This window comes from Ochotona curzoniae, unplaced genomic scaffold (assembly GCF_017591425.1).
Source record: "Ochotona curzoniae isolate NIBS_2020 unplaced genomic scaffold, NIBS_Ocur_1.0 scaffold_1852, whole genome shotgun sequence".
In the NCBI taxonomy this organism is placed as follows: Eukaryota; Metazoa; Chordata; class Mammalia; order Lagomorpha; family Ochotonidae; genus Ochotona; species Ochotona curzoniae.
In genome coordinates, this window is record NW_024467087.1 from 22935962 (window position 1) to 22962010 (window position 26049).

The window sequence follows — 26049 nt, forward strand, 5'->3', positions numbered from 1 at the left end:
AACCACTATGCTTGGCCACCGCGCAGGGCCCTATATCTCAATTTTTAAAACACTTCTACTTCGTTGAATACTCATCCTGAGTATTGCGATTAACTTAAAAATCATATCTAGAGGCAAACCGAAGATTTGTATTATGGGTATATAATACATATAGCCCTTTATTATATGTCTATGTACATATAGAAACCTGTGAATACTTTGACATGCATACATTATAAAAATATAAAAAACTGAAATCATATACAAGTGTCACAAATAAATCAGTCCCATCCAACTTGGCGAAAAAGAAAGTTGTGGGAGGGTCAGGGTGGGCCGGGAAGCCTCAGCTTGATAAGGCTGGCCGGAAGCTCTTAGAACTACCAGAAGAGTTGGAGAGAAAAGGCGCTGCGCGTACTATTGACGTCACTAACGCGCGACTGTATTCCTCGGCGTTTGGTTTTCAAGCTACTAAGCCATGCCTAAAGTAGTTTCGCGTTCGGTCGTATGTTCTGACACCCGCGACCGGGAGGAGTATGACGACGGCGAGAAGCCCCTTCACGTCTACTACTGCTTGTGCGGCCAGATGGTGCTGGTGCTGGGTGAGTCGAAGGGAACTGGGGGGGTGGGGTGCCTCAGGAGAGACTTGGGGTTACTTGCTCTTCACACGATTTGGGAGCCGGCTGTCATTGAGGAGGGATCGACTTTCCCTCAGGCATAATCTTTTCAACTCTTTGCCCACTCAGTCCCGGGCAGTTTTCGCGCTTTTTGTTTAGCCGGAATTCCCCTACAACCGAAATCCTTCGGGACGGGGGACGGGGGGCGGGGGCGGGGGCGGGGGCGGGAGGGGGGGCGGGGCGCGGCGGGTAAAGCCGCATCTTCCCACTCCTGCCTTTTACATGAAAAGATGCTGCTGGCAGTCGCTCCCACTTTAGAAGTAAATGAGAAAAAAATTTCCTCTGTGGATACAGCTTTCTTCTCCAGAAATAGTCTCATTTCTTTGTTTCTTTTATAGCAGAATTTCTCCAGCTGAGTAAATTGGCCGTGTCTCCGTTCTGTCTTCCTTTTCTAAGGCTTTTCTTCCCACCTCATCATAAGGGCACTTCAAACTTGGTGGAAAATGAAATTTAATGGTTAGCTAAGGACCTTGCATGATGATTCAATTAATCCTCCGTGTTTTTTTTTTCTTTTAACATTTATTTTTATTGGAAAGTCAGATATACAGAGAGGAGGAGAGACGGAGAGGAAGATTTTCTGTCCGATGGTTCACTCCCCAAGTGGCCTCAATTGCTGGAAGTACACCGATCTGAAGCCAGGAGCCAGGAACTTCTCTGGGTCTCCCCTGAGGGTACAGAGTTCCAAGGCTTTGGGCCGTCCTCAACTGCTTGCCAGGCAACAAACAGGGAGTTGGATGGGAAGTGGGGCCACCAGGATTAAAACCAGCGCCCATTTGGGATCTTGGTGCATGCAAAGAGAGGACCTTGGCAGCTATGAGCACTGGTTAGTTTCCCAGCTACCCCACTTCCCATCCAGCTCCCTGCTTGTGGCCTGGGAAAGCAGTAGAGGATGGCCCAAAGCCTTGGGACCCTGTACCTACTTGGGAGACCCACAAGAAGCTCCTGCCTCCTGTATTCGGATCAACTCCTTTTTCCTAGCTTCAGATTGGCTCAGCTCCAAGGCGTTGTGGCTGCTTGGGGAGTGAACCATTGGATGGATGATCTTTCTCTCTGTCTCTCCTCCTCTCTGTATATTTGCCTTTCCAATAAAAATAAATAAATCTTAAAAACGTTTCATGGTATATGCAAATCATGAAAAGCTGCATGGATTTCAAAAGTGTTTTGCACCAAAATAAACTTATCTTTTAATTTCCTTTTCCACAAAGTTTTTGATGTACCCTACTATTTGTCAAAGTTTCTTTCTTTTTTTTTTTTTAAGATTTATTTATATTTCATTGTAAAGTCAGATTTACAGAGAGAAGGAGAGATAAAGAGAGATAGGTCTTCCCTCTCCTGGTTTACTTCCCAAAGTGACTGCAATGCCCAGAGCTGAGCCAATCTGAAGCCTGGAGCCAGGAGCCTCCAGGTCTCCCACGTGGGTGCTGGTTCGCAAGGCTTTGGGCTGTCTGTCCTCAGCTGCTTTCCCAGGCCACAAACAGGGAGCTGCATGGGAAGTGGAGCTGCCAGGATACAAACTAGCACCCATGTGGGATCCCTGGGTGTGCAAGGCGAGGCTTTAGTAGCTAGATTGTAGTGAGATAGGCAGCTAGTTCAGGATCATGAGCTTGGAAGCCACTCCCCCACCACCATCTGGGTGTTCCCTCCTGCCACCTGGAACCTCAGAGGGGTGGTATTGTATTGTTGTGTAACCACTCCCCTCACAAGCCCTTATAAACACTCATGATAGTGGTATGTGGGCAGTGAAGCCAGGGACAGGTGAATGTCTGCAGCTCTATAAGTGTGTCTAAGTTATTTGTTGCATGTCTCTTAGGATAACATATTGGTGGGGAAGCTGGGACATAGGTCTTCAGCTTAACGGATGGGCTTCAAGGTAATGACCATTTGTTCCTCTTGGGGTTTTGAGTGACTGGATTGCCATATGGATTTGTGATTTGCTATTTCTGGTGGGCCCTGTTATTACCAAGTTTGGTTAATAAAGATTCCTTAATAAAGCTTAGACATGTCTGGTGTTATCCCACTGTGCACTCTGCAACATTTTGGAGGACCCAGCGAGATAGAGATCCCTGATCAGAGGGCAGTGGCCATCCTGTGCTCAGGAACCTGGCTTGGTAGTCTGGGGAAGCCACTGTAATGATTAACACGGCCCCAGCACCCAATCTTGGCCTCCTGGCTCACGGGATTTGCACTGATCCTTAGGAAGAATCACCTGATTCTGCATAACCATTCACTGAATTTACCTATAAGTGGGTTTGTCACCAGCTGATCAGATTCTGTTTCTGTGGGTACTCATCCGGGACTCTTCAGAAGGCTGGACGCAGCATAACTTCTTGTGTCAGGTCCATACGAGATGTCAGGTTTGGGTCCCCAAATTTTGGGTTCCCAACGTCAGTCTGGTTTCTGAGTTGTGTGGTCATGTGTCTGTCCTATCTTTTGTTAAGTGTATGTGTATTTTGCAAAAGAAAAGGTTTTGTTTTTCAGTAATCGTGCTTAGTGCTTAGCCTCAGAGCTCCTTGAAATTGAAGGAGGAATGGCCTTGTAATATTAGTTTTATGCCTCTTTTCCAGCTACAGTTGCTTTAAGAAAAGCTCAAAATTGTTAGCATTCAGTACTGTCTGCTGCTGATTGGGAAGTGTTAAACTTTTTACTTACTGTGAACTAGGTTTTAGAGTTTTCTGTAATAGAAAAATTATTCAAAAAGGTAGAAGTGCTTTTCTGATATGTATGTTTCTTAGGTCATCTTGGTACGGCTAATAAGTATAGATTGGGCAAAGGTAAAAGACTGAGTATTTCTAGTACTATGTTAAATTTGGCATGTTCTTTGATTTAGAAGGATTGTTTCAAATTTTAAATCAAGGATATTGGCGAATGGAATATGGTTGATAAAGTGATAAAGGGGTTCCGAATCAAAATTTGGGAACTTGGTTTAAAATGCCTTTTCTGCAGGAGAATGGCTACCTTACCCTGTAATGGAAGGTTGGGGAAGTCCAGAAGATTTGAGGAATGAGTTTTACTGATATGCTAATATCTGAATTGGTTGAAGTCTAATTTTGAAATCTGTAAAAACGGTTTTTTGAAATGCTAATATGTAAGTATGGTAGTAAATATCTGAAAATGGCAAATCTGTTAGAAAAAAAAACTAAAATGTGTAGATATTATTTTGTTATGATTGGGAATCTTATTTTGACTGGATGTTTTTAAGATATCTTGGCATATTTGAACTGTTTGGTGCCTGTGACTTTGAGATTTCCAGATAGGCCCCTGGAGTTCTCAAAGTGAGAAGGATAAAAGTCAGAAAACAGTCTATAAAGGTGATGACTTAATTTGGCTGTTTGGAGTGTATGCAAAATATTGCCAAGGCATGAAGTTATGCAATATTATTCTGTGATACAAATGTTTTTAAAGATTGGAAAATTTAATGGTCCTTTTTTTTTTTTATCAGTCATGATTGCTATTTTGTTGAAAAGGGACAAAGTTTTTAAAAAACATTTAGGTGCTTCCAGAATGCATTGTGAACTGAGTACAAATGGTTTTCCTTGCCAGTTAATGAGTTTAAGCCTTTTAAAGTCTCTTGTTATCCAGCTTTGTGTTTCCTGAAATGTTTACATTCAGATTTATGAAGAGAAGTATTCCTGAATACAGGCTTCTGGCACCTTGAAGGTTGGTGAGCTAGATAAAAAAAATTCCAGAACTTCAAGAAGAAAAAAACCAAAAATCCACAGAACTATATTTCTGGTCAGCAGTATTATAGTTTTTGTTTCATTGATTTTAAGTCTTAGTCTGGCTGTCACTCAGGATGAGTTCTAGGAATGGGGTTTCGCCTCCTCAGATTCTCTGATTTGGGGGTGAAGATGGCCCCCAATGACTTGAGGTGCTCAGAAGACCCTGAAAGATGCCTCTCTGGCATCTAGTCTTCATCTTCTGATGTCCCCTGTGAGTTACTAGGATAACAGCAGTGACAAGGTCTCCTAAGGTTGTAGTCCTTGGGCACTGCAAGGTAAGTGTGCTGAAAATTGAGGCTGCAGGAGCCATGGGATTCACTTAGAATTGCATCAATTGATTTTACCATTCAGAAACTCAGCTTCCTGGTATGAGGTGTGATGTCCTGGATGTCTGTATCTATAGATGGTGTGATAGTCCAAATTTGTTGTGATAAAGCCCCAGTCATATATATATACATATGTTTTCAAGTGTACTGGCATTTTGTTATGGTGGTGTCCACCATAGGCATGGTTGCTTTTTAAATATAAAAGAGACATTGGGTAGTGGTTAATCTGAAAGGAGGATCCCCTCGTAGACTGGGTAAAGCAGTGGTCCCAAGTTTGGGTACAAAAAGGAAATTTAAAGTGTAATTTAAAGGGAATTACAGTTGGTGTAATTAATTCAAATTTAATTTATAGATGCATGATCAGGCTCATGGAGAGCCATATCTACTTTTGTTTGTTTTCTCAGGTCCTACAAGTCTGTTCAAACTGTATAGTTCTGCATGTATTCAGATAGACTTCTTTTTTTTTTTTTAAAGATTTATTTTTATTATTTTTTTTATTGGAAAGGCGGATATACAGAGAGGAGAGACAGAGAGGAAGATCTTCCGTCCGATGACTCACTCCCCCAGATAGACTTCTAAGGGTACAATTTCAAAACTGGTCATGGGACCCCAAATCCCCATGAGCTTAGATGGTGAAGTATATGGGTATATGTATGTAAGTGTTTAATGATAATTTAGATGTCAGGGAATGTTAAAATGCTTATACTGATTGAAATTGTCTGTTTCAGAATCCAGCAACTGTTTGGGAGAATGTGGACCATGTGGGGACACAGCCATTGGCAGTGACTAAAAATTATCCAGCTCATGAGATGGATACACTAATTAGATGAGATAGGAAGAGACTTCTGAACCCCAGAAAGGCAGGGCCTATGCCCCTAAGCAGCAGGAAGCAGTTACAGAAGATATGATTCTGAGTCCCTCTGCATCCCTTAAGTTTAAGGGTTAGGAAGTCTCTGAGGGGGGAAGGCAGGTACTTCAGGGTCATGAGCTTGGAAGCCACAACCCCCATCACCACCACCTAGGAGTTCCCTCCTGCCCACCTGTGATGCTCACCTATCACCACCTGGAACCTCAGAGGGGCGGTATAGTATTGTGTAACCACACCCTCACAAGCCCCTATAAGGCTCATGATAAAGAGGGGCTCACTGTCTTGGTCATGTGCCTCCATTGCTCTGGCACTCTCGACTCTTGGCCTTCCCAGTACCTGCTTGCTCTCTGGCTTCCCACAGACAGACGCTGAGGACAGGTATCCCCTGAGCATGGCCCCTGTGTGTCTGTATTTCTCACCCTCTGTTTACTGCTTGGGTGGGACAATGACGATAGCAATGCTAAGATGCTAGGTGAGGCCCAGCAGTAGTGGAATATGAATAGAAAAGCCTGGGAAAGGTGAATGTCTGCAGCTTTATAAGTGTGTCCAAGTTATTTGTTGCATGTCTCATATTGCTGGGGAAGCTGGGACATAGGTCTTCAGCTTAATGGATGGGCTTCAAGGTGATGACCATTTGTTCCTCTTGGGGTTTTGAGTGACTGGATTGCCATATGGATTTGTGATTTGCTATTTCTGGTGGGCCCTGTTATTACCAAGCTTGATTAATAATGACTTCTTAATAAACCTTAGAGTGATCTCACTCACACCCCACAACAAGGCTACTGTGCTGGGCCCTGTCAAGTTTTCTACCTGAGCTCTATGATGATGGTTCCAGTGGTCAATTACTCATATTCATTTTATATCCCTTCTCACTGGCATTTGATAGGGATGACTACTTTTGGGAAGGTGTTTGGTGCCTGGGTTCAAGTCTAAGCTTGGCTTTTTTTTTTTTTTTAAAGATTTATTTATTTTATTTTTACTGGAAAGTCAGGTATACAGAGAGAAAGAGAGACAGAGGGGAAGATCCTGCTGATTTACTCCCCAAGTGGCCACAATGGCTGGAACTGAGCTGATCCAAAGATAGGAGCCAGGGTCCCAAGACCTTGGGCCATCCTTGACTGCTTTCCCAGGCGAGGACTTTAGCTGCTAGGCTACTGCGCCAAGTCCGTAGCTTGGCTTTTGTTTCCACCTTCCTGCTAATGTGCCCCTTGGGAGACAGCAGGGATTGCTCAAGTAGTTGGATCTCTGTCACCCATGTGAAAGACCTGAATGGAATACCCTAGCTTCCAACTTCAATCTGGCCTGACCTCAGCTATACAGAGCATTTGGAAACTAAACCAACAGATTAATGCTATCTCTGTATGTGCCTCTGCCTTTCGATTAAAGATAAATGCATGTTTTAAAAATTTATTTTTATTTTAAGGCATATCTACAGAGAGAAGGAGAGATAAAGAGAGAAAGAGCTCCATTCATGGTCTATTCCCAAAACAGCCACAAAGGCGAGGGCTGCCTGAGGCCTTGCCCATTTTCTGCTGCTTTTCCAGGCTGTAAGCAGGGAGCTAGATAGAACATAGAAGCCAAGAGTCAAACTGTCACCCATTGGGATTCCCATGCTAAAGGGTGAAGTATTAGCTTTTGAGTTACCATGTCAGCCTCTAAAGAAAAATAAATAAGTACATCTTTAAAAAAGAAAAAAAAAACCCAAGCATAATTGAATGCCTACAAGGAAGATACTAGGAAAGGCAGATAAGTGCTAAGGAGAAAGTGGGTAGGTGGAAGAAACCACATGTGTAGTTTGCAAATAACACATCCCGTTTGTCATATCCTGGCTGCTCTGCTTCCATTCTAGTTCTCTGCTAATGTACTTGCCTGGGAATGAAGTAGAGGGGCCCAAGCGCTTGGATCCCTTCCATCTTGTGGGAAACCCAAATGGTGATCCTAGCTCCTTGATTAGGCCTGGCTCAGCTTTAACTGTTGCAGCTGCTGGGGAAATTAACCAACAAAAGAAAGATCTCTGTCTCTCCTCTGTCACTCTGCCTTTCAAATGAATAAATTATAGAAATATTATTTCTGGAAAAAAAGAAATACAGAAAGCAGTTTTTAAGTAGATGGAAAATTGATATTATTGCAAATTAAATATCTCAAGCTCCATAGAGAAGGTCAAGTGTTCAGAGTGACTCAGGATTCGTGGATGAGGTAGAGAGAGCAGCTAAAGGACACCAGGCAGCTTACACATGAGCTTGTTGACCTTCTGAAATGAGATACTAGATGAATAGCAGTATAATGGCTGCCACAGGAAAGATAATAAAGAAGCACAATTGCAAGCTGGGAGCAGAAGTTCAGGAATTCAATTTTGAACATCATGTATTAGAGAGGCCTATTAAAGACATCCAAGCGGAGATGCTGAATAGGCCGTTGAAATTTGAGGGGAGGTGTTGGCTGAAGGTGACTGTTGAAGCACCTTCTCCAATATGGAAATACTAGTACATGGATGGTATTTAAAGCCTGGGAAAAGTGGGGATCATCTTGGTAGTGCATACAGAGTGAGAAGAGATTAGTGGGGGTAAGTATTAGGATCTTGAAATACTTAGAAATCTGAAAGAAAAAAGAGCCAAAAAGATAACACAAAGGTATTGAGTATGTGAATCAGGAGTGTAGAGTCTTAGAAACAAATTAAGGATAAGTTTCTTTTCTTTTAAAAATTTTTATTTTTATTAGAAAGGCAGATTTTACAGAGAGAGAAGAGACAGATCTTCTATCCACTGATTCACTCCCCAAATGGCTGCAAGGGCTGGAGCTCAGCCGACTGGAGCCAGAAGCCAGGAGTTTCTTCTGGGTCTTCCACACTGGTGCAGTGTCTCAAGGCTTTGGGCCATCCTCCACTGCTTTCTCAGGCCACAAGCAGTATGGATGGAAAGTGGAAAAGCTAACATAAGCAAGTTTTATATGGGATCCTGGTGTTTGCAGGTGGAATATTAGCCAGTTGAGCTATTGTGCTGGCACCTTTTTTTTCTTGCTGCTGCTGCTGCTGTTTTTCCCCCCTAACTCTGTAGTGCGTTATAACACAAACAAGATTTGCTGTAATCAGAGAAAATCAACTGCAGTACTGGGAGGACTTTTTTAGATAATATGATCTGCTCATCTTCCAAATGAGGAAAACATCCCTCAAGGAGGAAGTGATTTGCTAGAGATCATTGGGGTAGTACCAGAGCTGGGACCAAAACCAGTATCTCCTGAAAGCAATTTGTTTTTACTTGGAAAACTCAATATCAAGCTTCAATAAGCATAGTAATTACAGTAGGAAATTAGAGCGCATAAGGGCCCAACTAAAAACTTCTGATTAGCTCAAGGTGTTTTCTAGTAACTCTAGTGACTAAATCTGTCTCCACTTTTTCAGACTGTCAGTTGGAGAAATTGCCCATGAGGCCCCGGGACCGGTCCCGTGTGATTGATGCTGCCAAACATGCTCACAAGTTTTGTAACACTGAAGATGAGGAGACTATTTATCTTCGGAGGTAAGAGATTGATTTCTCTGTTTTGTTGGAGTCTATTTCTGAAGCATACAAGTATCCAGTCTAATGTTGAATAGGTCACTTGGTTTGGTCCAGTACCCCAATGCTTATGTAGTTCTCTAACTAAAGATAATGCCGCAGTATTTTTATTGTGTTTTGTTGAGGTGTTGCTGAGATGCCTTTGATAGCAGTAATTGGATTACAAATTAGAGATTTGAATGAGTCCATTGAACCTGTAATCTTTGGTGTCATATCATATGCCAACCACCGAGCTAGGTATGGATCTGTGAAGGTGATAAAGATAGGAGCTTTACCATTGATTAGCTCAGTTCAGTGAGGGAACAGGGTACCTGTTGTAAAAGGAGGAAACACTGGTATTTAGGACCAAAATAATATGGAAAAACAGGTTGGAAGGGGGTCATTCTGCCTGAATGGTGGTGAGGAAAAATTCCAAAGATAGTAACATTTGTGTTTGGCCTATACTAGTATTTCACCAAGTAGAAGAATATCCAGAATGGAGGAAATATGATAGCATCAAAAAGATCACATATGATGGGCATAGGAAAATTGATGAGTGCTGGGTGGCTGGAGCATAGGTTACTTTAGAAAAAAGAGTTCATGCATGTTAGAAAGAGAACAGAGTACAGTGTTAAAGTGGGCAAGTTTGGATTGTATCTGTAAGTAATGAAAAGCCATCTCTGTTTTTAAATTATTTTTTATTTTTATAATCTTTACATAGTTGATTAGGGAATCTCTGTTGTTTTTAAGCTGGTGAGTGTGACGTTGTTGCATCTATGCTATACTTAGATATGGGGAGTTGAAACTCAGGAACAAATGCAATTATATAGAATGTTTAGCAAGAGGATTGAAAATTTAAAAGAAGACAAAAGATTTGGAACAGAACCAGGAGAACTCAGTGGTGTGGAAAATGGAAAATATAATTTCAAGAAATGTGTGTGTGTGTGTGTGTGTGTGTGTGTGTGTGTGTGTGTGTGTGTGTGTGTGTGTGTGTGTTGGGGGGCAGGGAGGAGAGGGGCTTACCAACAGGTGGCAGATGTCTTAGGGAAGTCAGTCCTATGGAATTTAAAAAGTTGTAAATGAACTTTTCCTACTTATCTATCTGTATTTATTTATACATTCAGCAGATATTTCACTTATCAACTCCTATTGTATGTCAGGTAATGTTGTAGAAACCTGGAATATTTTGCTGTGAGTTAGTTTGTCTAGAGATACCATAATAGAGTACCAAACACTAGATGACTTCAAAAAATAGAAATTAGTTGTAGTTGTGACAGCTAGAGGTCTGAAATCAAGGTGTTGGCAGGACCATGCTTTCTCAAGGTTCTAGGGGAAGGGCATTCTTTGACCATTCCTACTTTGGCTGTTTGCCAGCGATCTTTGGTATTCCTTGGCTTGTGAATGATCACTTCAACCACTACCTGTATCATTACCTAGCATTCTCCCTCTGTCTTTTCTCTAATGACATCAGTTATATTGAATTAATTGCCAGTCATATTCCAGCATGACCTCAGACCTCATCTTAACCAGTTATAGTTGGAACAACTCCATATCCAAATAATGTCATATTCTGAGGTTCCTGGAAGCACATGAAATTTTAAGGGATACTATCCAATATGGTGCACAGCAAAGACTACTGCTCTGTGGGACTTATATTCTAGCGTTGAGCTGAAAAAAAGCTTACAGACTGTCCTATAGCTATGTAAGAAATCAAACCGTTACTTATGTAAGGTGTTAGAAATCACTGCAAGCAAGGTGACTTTCAGTAGCAAACCAGGTATCCAATACCATTAGAATGGATCAGCTGGAGAGAAAATGGGTTATATACAAGAAACAACTTGTAGGGCTGGTGGCATAGCATAACAGGCTAAGCTTTTACCTGTGGTTTTGGCATCTCACATGAGTGTCAGTTTGAGTCCTGGCTGCTCCCCATCGAGCTCCCTGCTAATGGCATGAGAGAACAGCAAAGCTGGATAGCCTAGGTACTTGGGCCCCTACATCATCAGAGGCTGAGGGAGGGCCTGGCTAGACAGGTGTTGGCACCCACCAGCATGAGTATAGGCTGAATAGTGGGGTCGGTTGAAGTGCATGAGAACTGAATGGGATGTGGGACATACTGGACCAGTCTGCTGCACATGTAGGCAAGCACAGGAACCAGAGATGAGGGCCTGGTGTGGGTTATTGGGGGTTGCTCTGACTAGGCTGCAGTTCCTGTTGGTGTAGATGAGGGCTGAGTATGTAGTGGGCTGGGTTGATCTTGATCATAGCATCCTTTGGTTTGCATAAGAGATGGAGCTGGAGACAGAACTGAGCCAACAATTGCATAGTGTGTACCTAGGCTATTGTTGGTGACAGACTGAGCCAGACCTCTCTTTGGGGATCATTCCAACTGAACCGCTGGACTCAGAACTCTAACCATGGGGAGAATTGCAAGATTTGTGGACTGACCATGGAGTGCATGTGTCAGAACTGGGCCTCCTTACTGCAAAAGACAGAGTAGTGGATGGCATGCCCAGATGCACGTGGAAGATATGGCAGTCCATTGGGACCTGCAGAGGGTACCTGTACCATAGCAGAGGAAGGAGAACAGAAAAAATTGGACAAGTTCCCCAGTCAAATGTTGACAGCAGGGCCCAGCATGGTGGCGCAAGTGGTTAAGGTCCTCGCCTTGCACTCCTGGGATCCCATATGGGCGCCGGTTCTATCCCGGCAGCCCCACTTCCCTTCCAGCTCCCTGCCTGTGGCCCAGGAAAGCAGTTGAGGACGGCCCAAAGCTTTGGGACCCTGCACCCGCGTGGGAGACCTGGAAGAGTCTCCTGGCTTCGGATCGGCATAGCGCTCACTTGGGGAGTGAATCATCGGACGGAAGATCTTCCTCTCTGTCTCTCCTCTCTGTATATCCGCCTTTCCAATAAAAAAACAATAAAAAAATAAATCTTAAAAAAAAAATGTTGACAGCAAGTGTCTGGTTGAATGGAGATTCTTAGGGTGAACTAGGTTAGCCAATGGGCCTTGGAGGGATTTCTTCATTGTTGGATCAGTGAGATTTACAACATTTCAGAATTATCAAAATCACTTAAGACCCCTCAGAGTATGCTTCACATTAGGTGGATGTTCCCCATGCCCGGGTACTAAGGCAGCTGGGGGGCTGGGTGCGGCTTCTCCCTTTATTCCTCGCTTCCCCCAGATACAGGAGGAAGAAGGAAATTTGGAAACAGTGGTCTCACCCAATTTTCCCTAACCCTCGATACTTCCCACTTTGATCAGCTGTGTAAACATCACCAAAAATAAAAATAAATAAAAGAAGAAATTAAAGAATTCACAAGATTCACAAGATAATCCAATTCACAGCTTAAGCAGTTCCAGTTATACAAATAGCTAACAGCATGCTGTTGCAGATATTTGCAACCTGCCCAGTCCCAGGGGTTTCCAATGTGCTACTTTGCACCCCATCGGCTCTGTGACTGTAGAAATTCATCTGTGACTGCTCCCACCATGAACATGAGGGTCTCAGACCCAGCAGGTCTTCCACCAGAGACCACTTCCATTTTCTCAACTTCTTTGGCCAATTCTTTTGAGACTGCAGGATCAGTAGTACTGCTGTCTGTTAATAATGAGTCTTTCTTTACTTTTTCAGAATTATTTGCCCCAAAATGAGCTACTGTTGCACTGGTAGTGGTGGCTAGCATTGTCATAATTCTGTCAGCGTTTTCAGCTCCACCTACTGGGGAAGATGCTATCTGCCTGGCTCTTGAAACTATGCATGAGGGAGCACGCATAAGTAATGAGTGGACAACCAAGTTTCATGAGTTTTTTTAAGCTTTATTTATTTATTGGTAAGGTAGAGTCAGGGCTGGGCCAGGCCAAGCCAGGTGCTAGGGTCTCCCATGTGGGTGGCAGAGGCCCAGTGATTTTAGCCATCTCCTGCTGCTTTCCCAGGTGCATTACCAGGGAGCTGGTTCAGAAGTGAAGCAGTCAGTGCGTGAATTAACGTCCATATGGGATACTGATACCTTTTGTGGTAACTTAGCCCACTGCACTGGTTCCTTCATAATTTTTTCTCCATTGGATTCCCAATGTTACCCAGTCCAGGAATACAGCTGGAGTCTTAGAAGCCATTGACCTACAAAACACTGCTACAAGGCTGAATCAGAGCTGAGAGGAGACTGCTGTGGTGTCCCCCGCACCACCTCTTGCAGTGACTTTTGCCATCTCTCAGTGGAGATGGCAATGCTTGTTTCTTCTTCTTTTTTTTTTTTTTTGAAGATTTATTTATTTATTGGAAAGTCAGATACAAAGAGAGGAGGAGAGACAGAGAGGAAGATCTTCCATCCAATGATTCACTCCCCAAGTGAATGCAACGGCCGATGCTATGCCAATCCGAAGCCAGGATCCAGGAACTTCTTCCGTGTATCCCACACGGGTGCAGGGTCCCAAAGCTTTGGGCCATCCTCGACTGCTTTCCCAGACCACAGGCAGGGAGCTGGATGGGAAGTGGAGCTGCTGGGATTAGAACTGTTGCCCATATGGGATCCCGGCGCGTTCAAGGCGAGGACTTTAGCCGCTAGGCCACGCCGCCGGGCCCTATGCTTGTTTCTTCTTTCATGAGCATTCTTTCATTTTAGAAATTTGTTTATTTATTCTGGGTTATCTAATATATTAACATATAGGCGTTCATAATAGAGCCATTGTTCTTTGGGTCCTATGCAGTAGCCTAGTGGCTAAACTCGTTGCCTTGCATGTGCCCGGATTCCATATGAGCACTGGTTTATTTATATTTCGTTGTAAAGTCAGATCTACAGAGAGAGAGACAGAAAGATCATCCTTGTGCTGGTTTACTTCCCAAAGTGTCTGCCATGACTGGAGCTGAGCCAATCTGAAGTCAGGAGCCTCCTCCAGTCTCCCATACGGGTGTTGGTTTCCAAGGCTTTGGGCCATCTTCTATTGCTTTCCCAGGACAAAAGCAGTGAGCTGGAAGGGAAGTGGAGCAACTTGGACATGAACCAGTACCCATATGGAGCACTGGTGCTTGCAGGTGGAGGATTAGCCAATTGAGCCATCATGCCAGTAACTACTGAACTATTCTGAATTCCCTGAATCTGTTATGTTTTTTTTTCCATTACACAAAATATTCATTCAGCCTGAAGTACCAGTTTCTATCACAACTGTCAACTTGAACATCACCTCTTTTTTTTTCTCTCTCTCTCTCTTAAAGATTTATTTATTTTCCTTGGAAAGGTAGATTTATAGAGAGAAGGAGAGACAAAGATCTTTCATATGTTGTCACACCCTAACGGACCACAGTGGCTGGAGCTGAGCTGATCTGAAGGCAGAGGTCAGGAGCTTCTTTCAGGTTTCCCATGTGGGTGCAGGATCCCAAGGCTTTGGGCCATCCTCAACTGCTTTCCCGGGCCATAAGCAGGGAGCTGGATGGGGAGTGGAGCATCTGGGATGTGACCAGTACCCATATAGGATACCTGCTCTTGGAGGTTGAAGATTACCCAATTGAGCCAATGTGCCAGCCCTTGAATGAACATCATCTCTGTATGACATCTTCAGTGACAAACTCTCACTCCTGTATTCCAGTACCACTATTCATATTTCTTCATTTAAGAATGTACCTCTGAAATTAGTTTTTGCTCACTAAACTTCTGAAAATTATTTTTCAACTGTTAGCATATTGTCTTTCTACTTTGCTGTCCTGTGAAAATTGGGAAGCACTTGTTCAAAAAAATAGAAGGAAGATTGGTGTTGCCCAGTGGTTAGAGAAGGAGAAAGACAGTGTATGGGCAGTGCCTAGTATGCCATGTTTAGGAGCAGGGATTTTATTTTATGTATGGGGGAAGCTACTGTTGCTTTTATTTAGAAAATGGTTTGAAGTGTGTGGCACAATTAGAGGTAGATTCTAGAGTAAGTGGCTAGGAATTTTATTTTAGATATGAATTCAAAGTGGGGAAGGCCTAACCAAGTCTGAGGTACAAAATATGAAAAAAAAATTTCTTTGGCCACAAAAACACCCTAAAATTTCCACATGGATAGAAAAAATTAAAGACAAATGACAAATTGAAAAAGTACTATTAGCTAGGTTCATTAAAATGTGCAAGTTCCTTAGTGTAAAATAAAAGATAAATCAGTAGACGAAAAATATGAACTTACAGTTCACCAAAAATGAGAAAATATCAATGGCTACTAAATTTATATAAAAATCTACATACAGGATTACTTCAGAAACTTTGTGGGAAAATGGAATTAAAAGATAAGTGTATTTTATTTGGTGCAGTGTTTGAAAATCCAAACCTTTTTTTCATGACATTTTCTTGAACTTTTTCATGACTATATGCATAGATTTCAAGTTTATTTTACATCAAAATAAACCTTCACTTTAGTTTTTGTGAACATTTTGATGTACCCTCATGACACAATGTGTATATTTATTATCATATATATTTAACCAAGATATATTTTTAAGTGAGCAAAAACAGAAAACAATGTAAGTTATGGCATACTTATGAAAAAAGAAAAAGTCACTTTCCAGTTCTGTGTATATTGGCTATCTCTGGGATGTACACGGAATTCAAAAACACTATTTGCCTCTAGACAAGGAAGTAGAGGGAGAATATTTACTTTAATTTTGTATTCTCATCTATACCATGTGCATATATTGCTAAAAACAATTGACACAAAGGAAAAATTATGATGGTGCTGTAACCCAAGTTAGTGAGGCAGGGAGGTAGAGAAAACCACACAGGTTCAAAATCTTTTTTTGGATATGCTGATGAAGTAGGTGTGAGAGATGAGAGCAAGAGAAGAATCAAGGATAAGTCCCAGGTTTCTGTTAAGCAACTATGTGGGTGGAATTGTCTTTTTTCTCTGTGAGTTGGTTATCTAAGGTGCCATTGTAAAGGCTTGAGCTTGATTGTCTGAAGTTGAATTCAGATTCTCTATTGTCTAGCATCACGACCTTAGGCAAACCATGTCATTATTTTGTTTTTAGGTGCTGTCAGTCTATAAAATGAGAATGCAGGTTGAGTATTAGGAAATGCTTGGGACTGAAAATATTAAGATTGCAGATTTATTTTAAAATGTTAAAATATTTTCATGTGCATAAGAGATAGCTTGAGGGTTAAGTCTAAGTATAAGCACAATTCATTTGTTTCATATACATCTTGTACAAATAGCCTGAATGTGATTTTATAGAATATTTTAACTCTGACTCATCACATGTGATCAGATTACTCTTGTAGCATCATGTCAGCACTCCAAAAGTTTCAGATTTTGGAACAATATGGATTTTGGATTTTCAGATTAGGGATACTTAACCTGTAACAGAATAACTTACCTCACAGAATTTTTGTAAAAATGACATGCATTAATATATGTATACTTAGAATAGCCTCTGGCACATAAGGTAAAGCTGTGTAAGTGGTTGCTGCTGTTGTTTTTACTACAAGTATAATTGCTATTCTAACTCTAATTTTCTCTTCTCCTCTGTCAGGAAGAGACCTGTATTAGAGGCTCAGTAAGTCTTTGTTGAAGAAAGAAAGGAATGCTGGAGCTTAAAATTCATACATATTTTACCAGTTGACCTAGGAAATGAAAACTCGAAAATGTATTTATTTGAAAGACACACACACACAAACACACACGCGCGTGCACACACAAACTGATCAACCTTTCATCCACTAGTTCACCAACATTGTGACCTAGCTTCAGTTCAATCAGGAGCTCAGTTCTTAATCTGGGGTTCCCACATTGCTGGCAGATACCCAACTATAACAGCTGTCACAATTAACCTGTGCATTAGCAAGAAGATGCGATTGGAAGCAGAGCTGCTACTTGAACTGAGGCACTATGGGATGTGGGCTTCCCAAATGGTGCCTTAACTGCTGTGCAAAATCCACCTGGAAATGAAAATTTTTGAAAGTCCATCCTCTTTAGCACTTGAAAAAAAAAATGAGATGGTGAGATTGATATACTATGAAGTTTGTTCATACCTTTTTTTATATATATTTTCTGTGTAGAGCTGAAGGCATTGAACGGCAGTACAGGAAGAAGTGTGCGAAGTAAGTATTAACTGGACTTCTAAGAATAGGCAAGTAAAATCATAACATGTTAGGAAAATAATGACTTGGTTACAATTCCCTATTGGATTTTTATCCTTATAATCTTAATTACTTTTCCAACTTCAAGTATGCAAATGACAGTATTTTCCATGAAGACACTGGTGAAAGTATATTGCTGATCAGATGGCCACAAAAATAACTTTTTAACACACTATTGTTTAAGAATTAAGGTGTGATATATATATATAATAATATTTTTCCATTTTAAGGGTACAATTTGATGAATTTTGACAAGGGCATAGCCATACTATGCCACCGACATCATGATCGAAGGTGTTTCCAGCACCCCATGTGCCCTTTGCGGTCAGTCCCCTTCTCCAGGAGGCTTTCTGCCCCTGTGGTGTTACCTTTGCTAAAGTTCTGTATAAATTCTACAGCATATGTCATATTATGTGCAAATTGTGTCTTTTGTACCTGTTTTCTTTCACTTAGTAAAATGATTTTGGGATTCATCCAAGTTGTTAGATGTATTAATCATTTGCTCTTCTATACTGCCACGTAATATTCCATTGTATCATACTTTGTTTGCCTGTGAACCCATTTAAGGACATTTGAGTCGTTTCTGGATTTTGGTTTCTGATTATTACCAACAAAGCCACTGTGAACATTCTGGTATAAATCTTGGTGGGAACATGTGTTTCCTTTTTGAGGGAATTTCTGAGTCATGGTAAATACCGGTATAGTTCAACCCAGCTTTATTTATAAAGCCTGTTATAAGATCATAGTCTCAACTTTAGTACCAGTATTATATTTCAATACATACATACATATACATGTATGTATGAATGCATGTCTACATGTGTATATATATATGTATTTCCAGCTTCATGCTCTTAATAGTAAGAATATTAAATTATAGAAAGTTTGATCTTATAGCTTCAGTTACAATTTGACTATTAAAGGACTCAGACTAGAAGAATTAAAGGAGAGAAAGTGGATAAGTGCATTTTAGCATTTACCTGCACTGGATTGATTACATTCCTTTTGTCATATCTTATAGGATAACTGAAATTATAATTATGGTCAACCAAAGAATGTGCCATCACTTTAGGGATCTGTTTGCCAAGCACTGTAGTAGAGCCTTTGCATTTCCTCTTGACCACAAAAACAAGACAAAAGCCTAAAAAATGCCCAGACTAGTTACCCAGACACCTGACAGGAATGACAGCAGTTTGGACAGAAAGCACAGTAGCATGAGTCCAAATTTTTTTAACTTATCTAATGAAGAGTCACTTGTAGTATTGATTGAAATGACAAATTGTCAGGCCCAGATAAGTTAAATCACTGTCTTCTGGATAAGGCTGGGGACCTGATTTGCCATTATAACACATGCCCTGAGTGATTCTTACCAAGTTCGTTTGGAAACATTGAGAAGAGCTAATCATTAGCTTATGCTGTTAAAAATATATCCAGAGTTGGGGCCAGCATTGTAATATGGCAGGTGAAGCCACTGCCTGTGATATCAGTATCCCATATGGATGCTAGTTTTATTTCTGCTTGCTCCAGTATCAGTCATGCTTCCTGCTAATGTGCTTGGGAAAGCAATGGAAATTGGTTAGAGTACTTGGGCTGCTTGCACCCGTGTGAGAAACCCAGAGGAAGATTCTAGCTCCTAGGTTCAGTCCAGCCCAGCCCTGGCAATTACAGCCATTTGGGGAGTAAACCTGAAGATGGACAATTATCTCCCTCTGTGTCTTTCTTCCTCTCCCTGTATGCCTTTCAAATAACAATTTAAAAACAAATCATGGAGAATATATATATCCAGGGCCCAGTGTGGTACCCTAGGAGGGAAAGTTCTCACCTTGCATGTACTGGGATCCCATGAGGGCGGTGGTTTGTGTTCTAGCTGCCCCACTTCCCTTCCAGATTCCTGCTTGTGGCCTGGGAAAGCAGTAGAGGACAGCCCAAGGCCTAGGGAACCTGTACCCATGTGGGAAACCTGGAAGAAGCTCCTGACTCCTGGCTTCTTCTTCTTCTTCTTCTTTTTTTTTTTTTTTTAAAGATTTATTTATTTTTGTTGGAAAGGCAGACTACAGAGAGGAGGAGAAACAGAGAGGAAGATCTTCTGTCCAATGATTCACTCCCCCAAGTGACCGCAACAGCCAGTGCTGCGCCGATCCAAAGCTAGGAGCCAGGAAATCCTTTCCAGGTCTCCCTTGCAGGTGCAGGGTCCCAAGGCTTTGGGCCGTCTTCAACTGCTTTCCTAGGCCACAAGCAGGGAGCTGGATTGGAAGTGGAGCTGCTGGGATTAGAACCAGTGCCCATATGGGAATCCTGGCGCATTCAAGGCGAGGACTTTAACCACTATGCTATTGCGCCGGGCCCAAAATAAATAAATCTTTAAATAAGAAGAATATATCCAGAGTCTGAGCACACTTTATGAATTGGCATTTGGGGATTTGGGTTCTGGGGGTCTCACAGAGATATTATGCTGTTTACAGGTGTGGATTGCCACTCTTCTACCAGTCCCAGCCAAAGAATGCTCCTGTGACTTTCATCGTTGATGGAGCAGTGGTCAAGTTTGGCCAGGGTTTTGGGAAAACAAATATATACACCCAGAAACAAGAGCCTCCTAAGAAGGTAATTATTGAAGGAGACAAGCTGCTGAATGTAGCTATAGATTTATTCCAAAGTTTTTATTTTTAAAATGTGTTAATTAAATTTGGGACCAGCACCATGACCCAGTAGGTTCAGCCTCCGTCTGCAGCATTGACATATCATATGTGTGCAACTTCAAGTCCCAGTCACTCCAGTTCTCTTCCAGCTTTAGGCCTGGGAAAGCAGTGGAGAATAATCCAAGTCTGGCTCCTGGCTTCAGATCAACCCAGCTCTGGCCATTGCAGCTAGTTGGGGAGTGCGCCAGCAGATGGAAGATCTCTCTGTCTCACCTTCTGTCTGGAATATTTACTGGTTCGCTCCCCAGGTGCCTGCATCATCAGGACTGGATCAGGCTGACCCAGGAGCCCGGAACTCAATCTAGGTCTCACATGGGAGTGGCAGGGACTCAATTACTTGGGCCATCACCTTCTATCTCATAGGTAGTTGTGCATTATCAGGAAGTTGGTGTCAGAAGCAAAGTCAGGACTTGAAACCAGGTATTCTGCTATGGGATGTGAGTGTCCCAGTGGCATCCTATGTACTATGACAAACACCTTCCCTAAATATATTTTTTAATTAAGAAAATGTCATTTTCATGTATAAGTAGATGCTATAGAATCACGACAAATGCTATGTATTCTTTTTTCTTCCTACAGTTGCCTTGTAAAGTTTTAAATGATATGGTTTGTATTCACATTTATTTCCTTCATTTCTGTTTTTTTTTTCAGTGTTAAGAGCTGAAAGCTGTTGTGTTGTTGTTTATATATACTTACACTTCAATATATTTAGAAAGCCTTGATGGCAAATGTTACAAAATGTAGATAGAAGCACTGGTACTGTTCTATAGACCGGTCTTTCCCCAAGAGAGATACATGTTCCCACCCCTGCCACCTGCAGCACACATGTCCCACACATAGGCCTCTCTAGTTGCACACACACTCATTTGTGGCCATGAGTCCTCATGTGGTGAACTAGGCTGACTCTTCTCCCTGCTGCTCCAGGTGATGATGACCAAACGAACAAAAGACATGGGCAAGTTCAGCTCTGTCACTGTGTCTACCATTGATGAAGAAGAAGAAGAGATTGAGGCGGTAAGTGCTTGTATGTAGTCTCAAGGGAATTGAGATTAGGGTGGAGGCCTTGGCCTTGGACTCTCCCAGTAGCAGAATAGAAACCGCTTTTAGACCCTGCTCTGCTAGTGAGAAACTACGTAACATTGGAGCAAGGCTTGTGTCCCTGGATCCCAGGGACAGCTATACAATGAGAATGAGGAAATTAGAAGCAATTTTTTTTTTCTCCTATTGTTTCTGGAGTTACCTTAGAAGGCAAAACCCTCAACTTTCTACAATTTAAAAACTGCCAGACTCAATGATTTCAAGTCCCTTCCAACTCAGTTCTCATGCTTTGTATGTCTGTCTTTCAGAGTGGCAGCACTTACTCTCCTAGTGCTCCAGGATAACAATGTTTACCGAGGGGTGTTATCTGTTATTTTTAAAATGCTTTTGGTTACAACCCAGCTTGTCCTGGATTACTGAAGAGCTGAAGGATTGAAAGGGAACGGTGCGCCTTGATATCATGGTTTGAGTAGTGTAAATTGCTACTTGGGGCCCTTTGTTGGTTTTCCTTGGGGACGCTGCTGGTATGAAGATGCTTCCTTCTTTCAGAGGGAAGTTGCTGACTCGTATGCACAGAATGCCAAAGTGATTGAAAAACAGCTAGAACGCAAAGGGATGAGTAAGAGGCGGCTGCAAGAGCTGGTGAGTGACCTGGGGTACCAAGGCTGCTGGGCTTGACGGTTTGGAGTTGTTAGTCTGAGGGACCTCCCAGTGGACAGGGAAATCTTTAAGAAATCTGTCGGGGATTGTTAGTGGTATTGGCTGCTGGCTTTTTAACCCTGGGCTATGATGTTGGTATACCTTGTTCTGCTGTTGTCACCCCAGGATATGGGCTCCAAATGATAATAATTGTTAGGTAGGCCTAAATGGGATGATATATTTTGATCTACTTGTTATCTTAGATCAAGAGTAAAAGATCAGGTTGTCCCAGGATATAATGGCATATGGCAGTACTACTTCGGCAGTTTTAGGATGGGAGCTGGTCATGACTTTAAGGCACCGGTGATTTTCTGTATTATTCTGGCATGTCTATGTATATGTCTTGGTACCCAATGTTTATGTTTTAAATAATACATTACTGAAAATCAAACACCACTGCATTGATGCTTTGTGAAACTGGATACTGGTCTTTTCTAATGACTATAGCACATTTTTTGTGTGTGAAAGAAGTGTTAAATGCCTAGGAGCTACTTTATCTTACCGTAGTGGCCTAGAGTAGTGCTTCTCAAACTTTCCACAATGAAAAACAACGGTTTTCTCTTTTATAATTTCCAGTTTGCCATATACATTTTTGTAATTTGTAAAACATGCTGAGTTGGCCCCAATTTTTATTATTCAATCCTTTTATTATGACTCGTTCAAAAGTAAAAAGTTTCTAAATGCTAATTTTCAGTTTTTGTACCATTTTCATGGGCTCATAATAAGCGATTTCTGGACCTCACAACTTCAAGTAACACTATTCTAGAATGGTGTTTTGCTTCCTGTCCTGCCAAGAATAGGATACTGGTATACCATGATATTGATTTTCTCAGCTCTTAAGAACTCTGGGGCTCTGGGTCCATGCAGTGGCTTGGCCTGCAGTCTTGTTATTTATCATGTGTGTCTATAGCTGTTAGAGATGCATGATGAATTTAGTACCACTATTCTGGTTTGTATACTAAGTGTGCTTTGGGGTAATTACAATAAGGAAAGAAAATAGGAGTTTCATGCCACATATCAAGATATACCAATTTTTTTTCCCATTTTAGGCTGAATTGGAAGCCAAAAAGGCGAAAATGAAGGGGACATTGATTGACAACCAGTTCAAATAATGAGGCCTTTACCCTGAGGCCAGAGTGTAGGCAAGCGTTTGTATTTGAGAAAGTTAACTTCTTAGTTACATGGATTGTTTCCTTTATGCTGTGATTCTCCAACATTCTTTCAGGTCTATAAAGGGGCCCATTTGATCCACTTTGTCGATTTGTTTAATATTTGGCCAGGTGTGTAAGAAACTATGACTAGATGAATGCCTGCATGTCCCTAGGTTATAAAGTGTCTGTTTTTATACTTCAAGAATAATAAAATGTTAGACATTGCCAAAAATAAAATAAAATTATTAAATAAAAAAGGAAAAAATAATAAAATGTTTAAAGATTTTTGGAAAAAAGTGTCAATTCAATGTCTTAACAAATGAAATCTTTTTATTTTTACTTTTAAATATTTTATTTATTTTTATTTATTTTAATTGGAGAGGAAATTTACAGAGAGAAGGAGATACAGAAAAATCTTTCATCCATTGGTTCACTCCCCAGGCAGCTGCAGCAGGCTGGAGCTGAACTGATCCAAAGCCAGGAGTCAGGAGCTTCTTTGAGGTCTCAGGCAGGTGCAGGTAGCTGGAAGGGAAGTGGATCAGCCAGCATATGCTATGGCGCCCTTATGGGATCCCAGTGCATGTGAGGCAAGAACTTTGGGCACTAGGCTACTGCGTCGAGCCCAAATCAAAGTGACTCTATTACTGTCCTTAGAATTGGCCAGTTTGAATCTTTCGAGTTGAAGAGATCTATTCAAACTCAAAATTTGTTTTTCATTTGCTTTCTCTCAAGCACTAAAGCTATAAGTGAACCATACAATTTCAACTTCATCTTAAAAGGAGGAAAAGCAAAATTGTTATGGGAGAAGGAGGATAGCTTAGATATGAACAAATAGATCATCTCTGTAAGTAACTGAAAGCACCAGTGTGGTAGCATAGTGGCAAAAGTCCTGGCTTTTCCACATCCTTCCAGGTCCCTGCTTGTGGCCTGAGAAGCAGTAGGGGATGGTCCAAAGCCTTGGGACCCTGCATCCACATGGGGGACCAGTGGAAACTCCTGGCTCCTGGCTTCGGATCATCTCAGCTTTGGCACTGTGGCCATTTGGGGAGTGAACCAGTGGATAGAAGATCTTTCTGTCTCTCCTTCTCTCTGCAATTATGACGTTCCAATAAAAAAATAAATCTTAAAAAAAAAAGTAACCCAAAGCTACCATCTAGTCAGGCAAACAAGAAAGCTGCTTCCCACTTTGGGTACATGTTAATGAGACATAGATTAAGAAATGATAGAGGGCCTACACCACTCCCATTGGAGAGGGTGAGTTGGAATGAAGACAGATCAGACCAGGCAGGGCTACAACACCTGTTGTCCTCATGTGAGCTGAACCAGGGAAAAGCCAGGCTGGGTTGACTGTTCCTAATGGTGCAGGCAGAAGTCAGAGTGGGTGAGGGTTGGTTGGGTTTTGCCACAGCATCAGCTGGCAGATGCTAGCATGGGGGGCTAACTCTGTCAAATTAAACTGCAGAACCACCTGGAAAGTGCAAGATCTGGGAGTTGGCCCAGGAGGAAAAATATAGTGGGCACATCCCTCTTGAGTTGCTATTCTGACGGGTGAGCATGAAAATCAGAACTGGGGCAGGCATGGCTAGACAAAATGGCACCCTCCAGCATGTACATGGACCCAGTTGGGTTGAACTAGGCTTCAATGCCCATTGACATGTATGAGAACTGAATGGGGTGTGGGGCAGACTGGAGCAGTCTGCTGTACATGCAAGCATGGGAACCAGAGTGGGGGGGGGGTTGGTGGGGTTATTGCGGTTTGCCTCAACTAGGTTGCAGTTTGCACTTTTTACCCCAGATACAGGGTCAAGTGTGTGGTGGGCAGAATCAGGCTGGACTGCAATACCCATTGGTTCGTGTAGAACACAGAGCTGGAAACAGAACTGACCCAGCAATTGCAACCACCATCATATGCATAAGCTGATTGGGGCAACAGACTGTGTTGGACTCTGTACTGGCAAGCACATGCAAGAATCTTGCCTGGGATCACTTCAGAAAAAGTTCCTTTGGGGAATCCCCACCATTGAACTGCTGGACTCAGAACCCCAATCATGAAGAGAATTGCAGGTTCCATGGTCTGACCGTGGAGTGCATGTGTCAGAGCTGAGCCTCCTCAGAGGCTCAGACAGAGCAGTGGACAGCATATCCAGGTGCACATGGAGGATATGGCAATCCATCTAAACCTGCAGAGGACACCTGGTACCACAACAGAGGACGGAGGACAGAACAAATCAATCAACTATCCCAGCCATGTGTTGGTAGTGAAAATCTGGGCAAACAGAGACTCTAGCGTGTACTATGTCAGCCAGTGGATTCTGGAGAGATTTTATTGTGCTATTGTGCTTTTTTTTTTTTTTTTTAAGATTTATTTATTTTTATTACAAAGTCATATGGGAGGAGGAGAGACAGAAAGGAAGATCTTCCGTCTGATGATTCATTCCCCAAGTGAGCACAATGGCTGGTACTGTGCCGATCTGAAGCCAGGACCCAGGAACCTCCTCCGAGTCTCCCACGTGGGTGCAGGGTCCCAAAGCGTTGGGCCATCCTCGATTGCTTTCCCAGACCACAGGCAGGGAGCTGGATGGGAAGTAGGGCTGCCGGGATTAGAACCGGCACCCATATGAGATCCCGGTGCGTTCAAGGCGAGGACTTTAGCCACTAGGCCACACTGCCGGGCCCTGTGCCTTTTTAAAAAAAAAAAAAAAAAGATTTATATTTATTTTTATTGGAAAGGCAGATATACAGAGAGGAGGGCGACAGAAAGGAAGATCTTCTGTCCGATGGTTCACTCCCCAAGCAGCCACAATACCTGGAGCTGAGCCAATCTGAAGCCAGGAGCTCTTCCAGCTCTCCCACAAGGGTGCAGGGTCCCAAGGCTTTGGGCCATCCTCGTCTGCTTTCCCAGGCCATAGGCAGGGAGCTGGATGGGAAGCGGGGCCGCCAAGATTAGAACCATATGGGATCTTGGTGTGTGCAAGGCGAGGACTTTAACCACTATGCTATTGCGCCAGGCCCTCATTGTGCTTTGAGTGGTGAGATTGGCAGCAATTCAGAACTGTTGAACTATCAAAACCACTTTAGCAAAACCCTTGGCGCATGCTCCATGTTGGGGAGCTGGGATGGGTGGATGGCTGGGAGTGGCTTCTGCCTTTGTCTACCCCCTTACCTCAGATACAGAAATAATAATAATGATAATAATGTGGAAGAAAAAAAAGAAGACTATCTGGGCAAGTGGAGACACAAAGGTGGATTATATCAGCCAGTGGATTC

General features: G+C 42.3%; 1 protein-coding gene across 2 annotated transcripts; it reads left to right on the forward strand.

Moving 5' to 3' along the window:
- The first annotated feature begins 415 nt into the window (after positions 1 to 415).
- Positions 416 to 23070, forward strand: STEEP1 (STING1 ER exit protein 1). 2 transcript variants are annotated; one of them, XM_040999926.1, is made up of 7 exons: positions 416 to 578; positions 8964 to 9081; positions 17118 to 17159; positions 19661 to 19799; positions 20819 to 20908; positions 21482 to 21574; positions 22681 to 23070. In XM_040999926.1, the coding sequence occupies exons 1-7, from the start codon at positions 455 to 457 to the stop codon at positions 22741 to 22743; spliced, it is 669 nt and encodes a 222-aa protein (XP_040855860.1). In that variant the 5' UTR covers positions 416 to 454; the 3' UTR covers positions 22744 to 23070. The 2 variants fall into 2 exon arrangements, with proteins under 2 accessions (XP_040855860.1, XP_040855861.1); XM_040999927.1 differs by lacking the exon at positions 17118 to 17159.
- Positions 23071 to 26049: the final 2979 nt, after the last annotated feature.

Coding starts and splice junctions, on each gene's coding strand:
- STEEP1 (XM_040999926.1), top strand. CDS start 455: ATGCCTAAAGTAGTTTCGCGTTCGGTCGTATGTTCTGACACCCGCGAC. Junction 579..8,963: donor CCAGATGGTGCTGGTGCTGG/GTGAGTCGAAGG, acceptor CCACTTTTTCAG/ACTGTCAGTTGGAGAAATTG. Junction 20,909..21,481: donor AAGAAGAAGAGATTGAGGCG/GTAAGTGCTTGT, acceptor TCCTTCTTTCAG/AGGGAAGTTGCTGACTCGTA.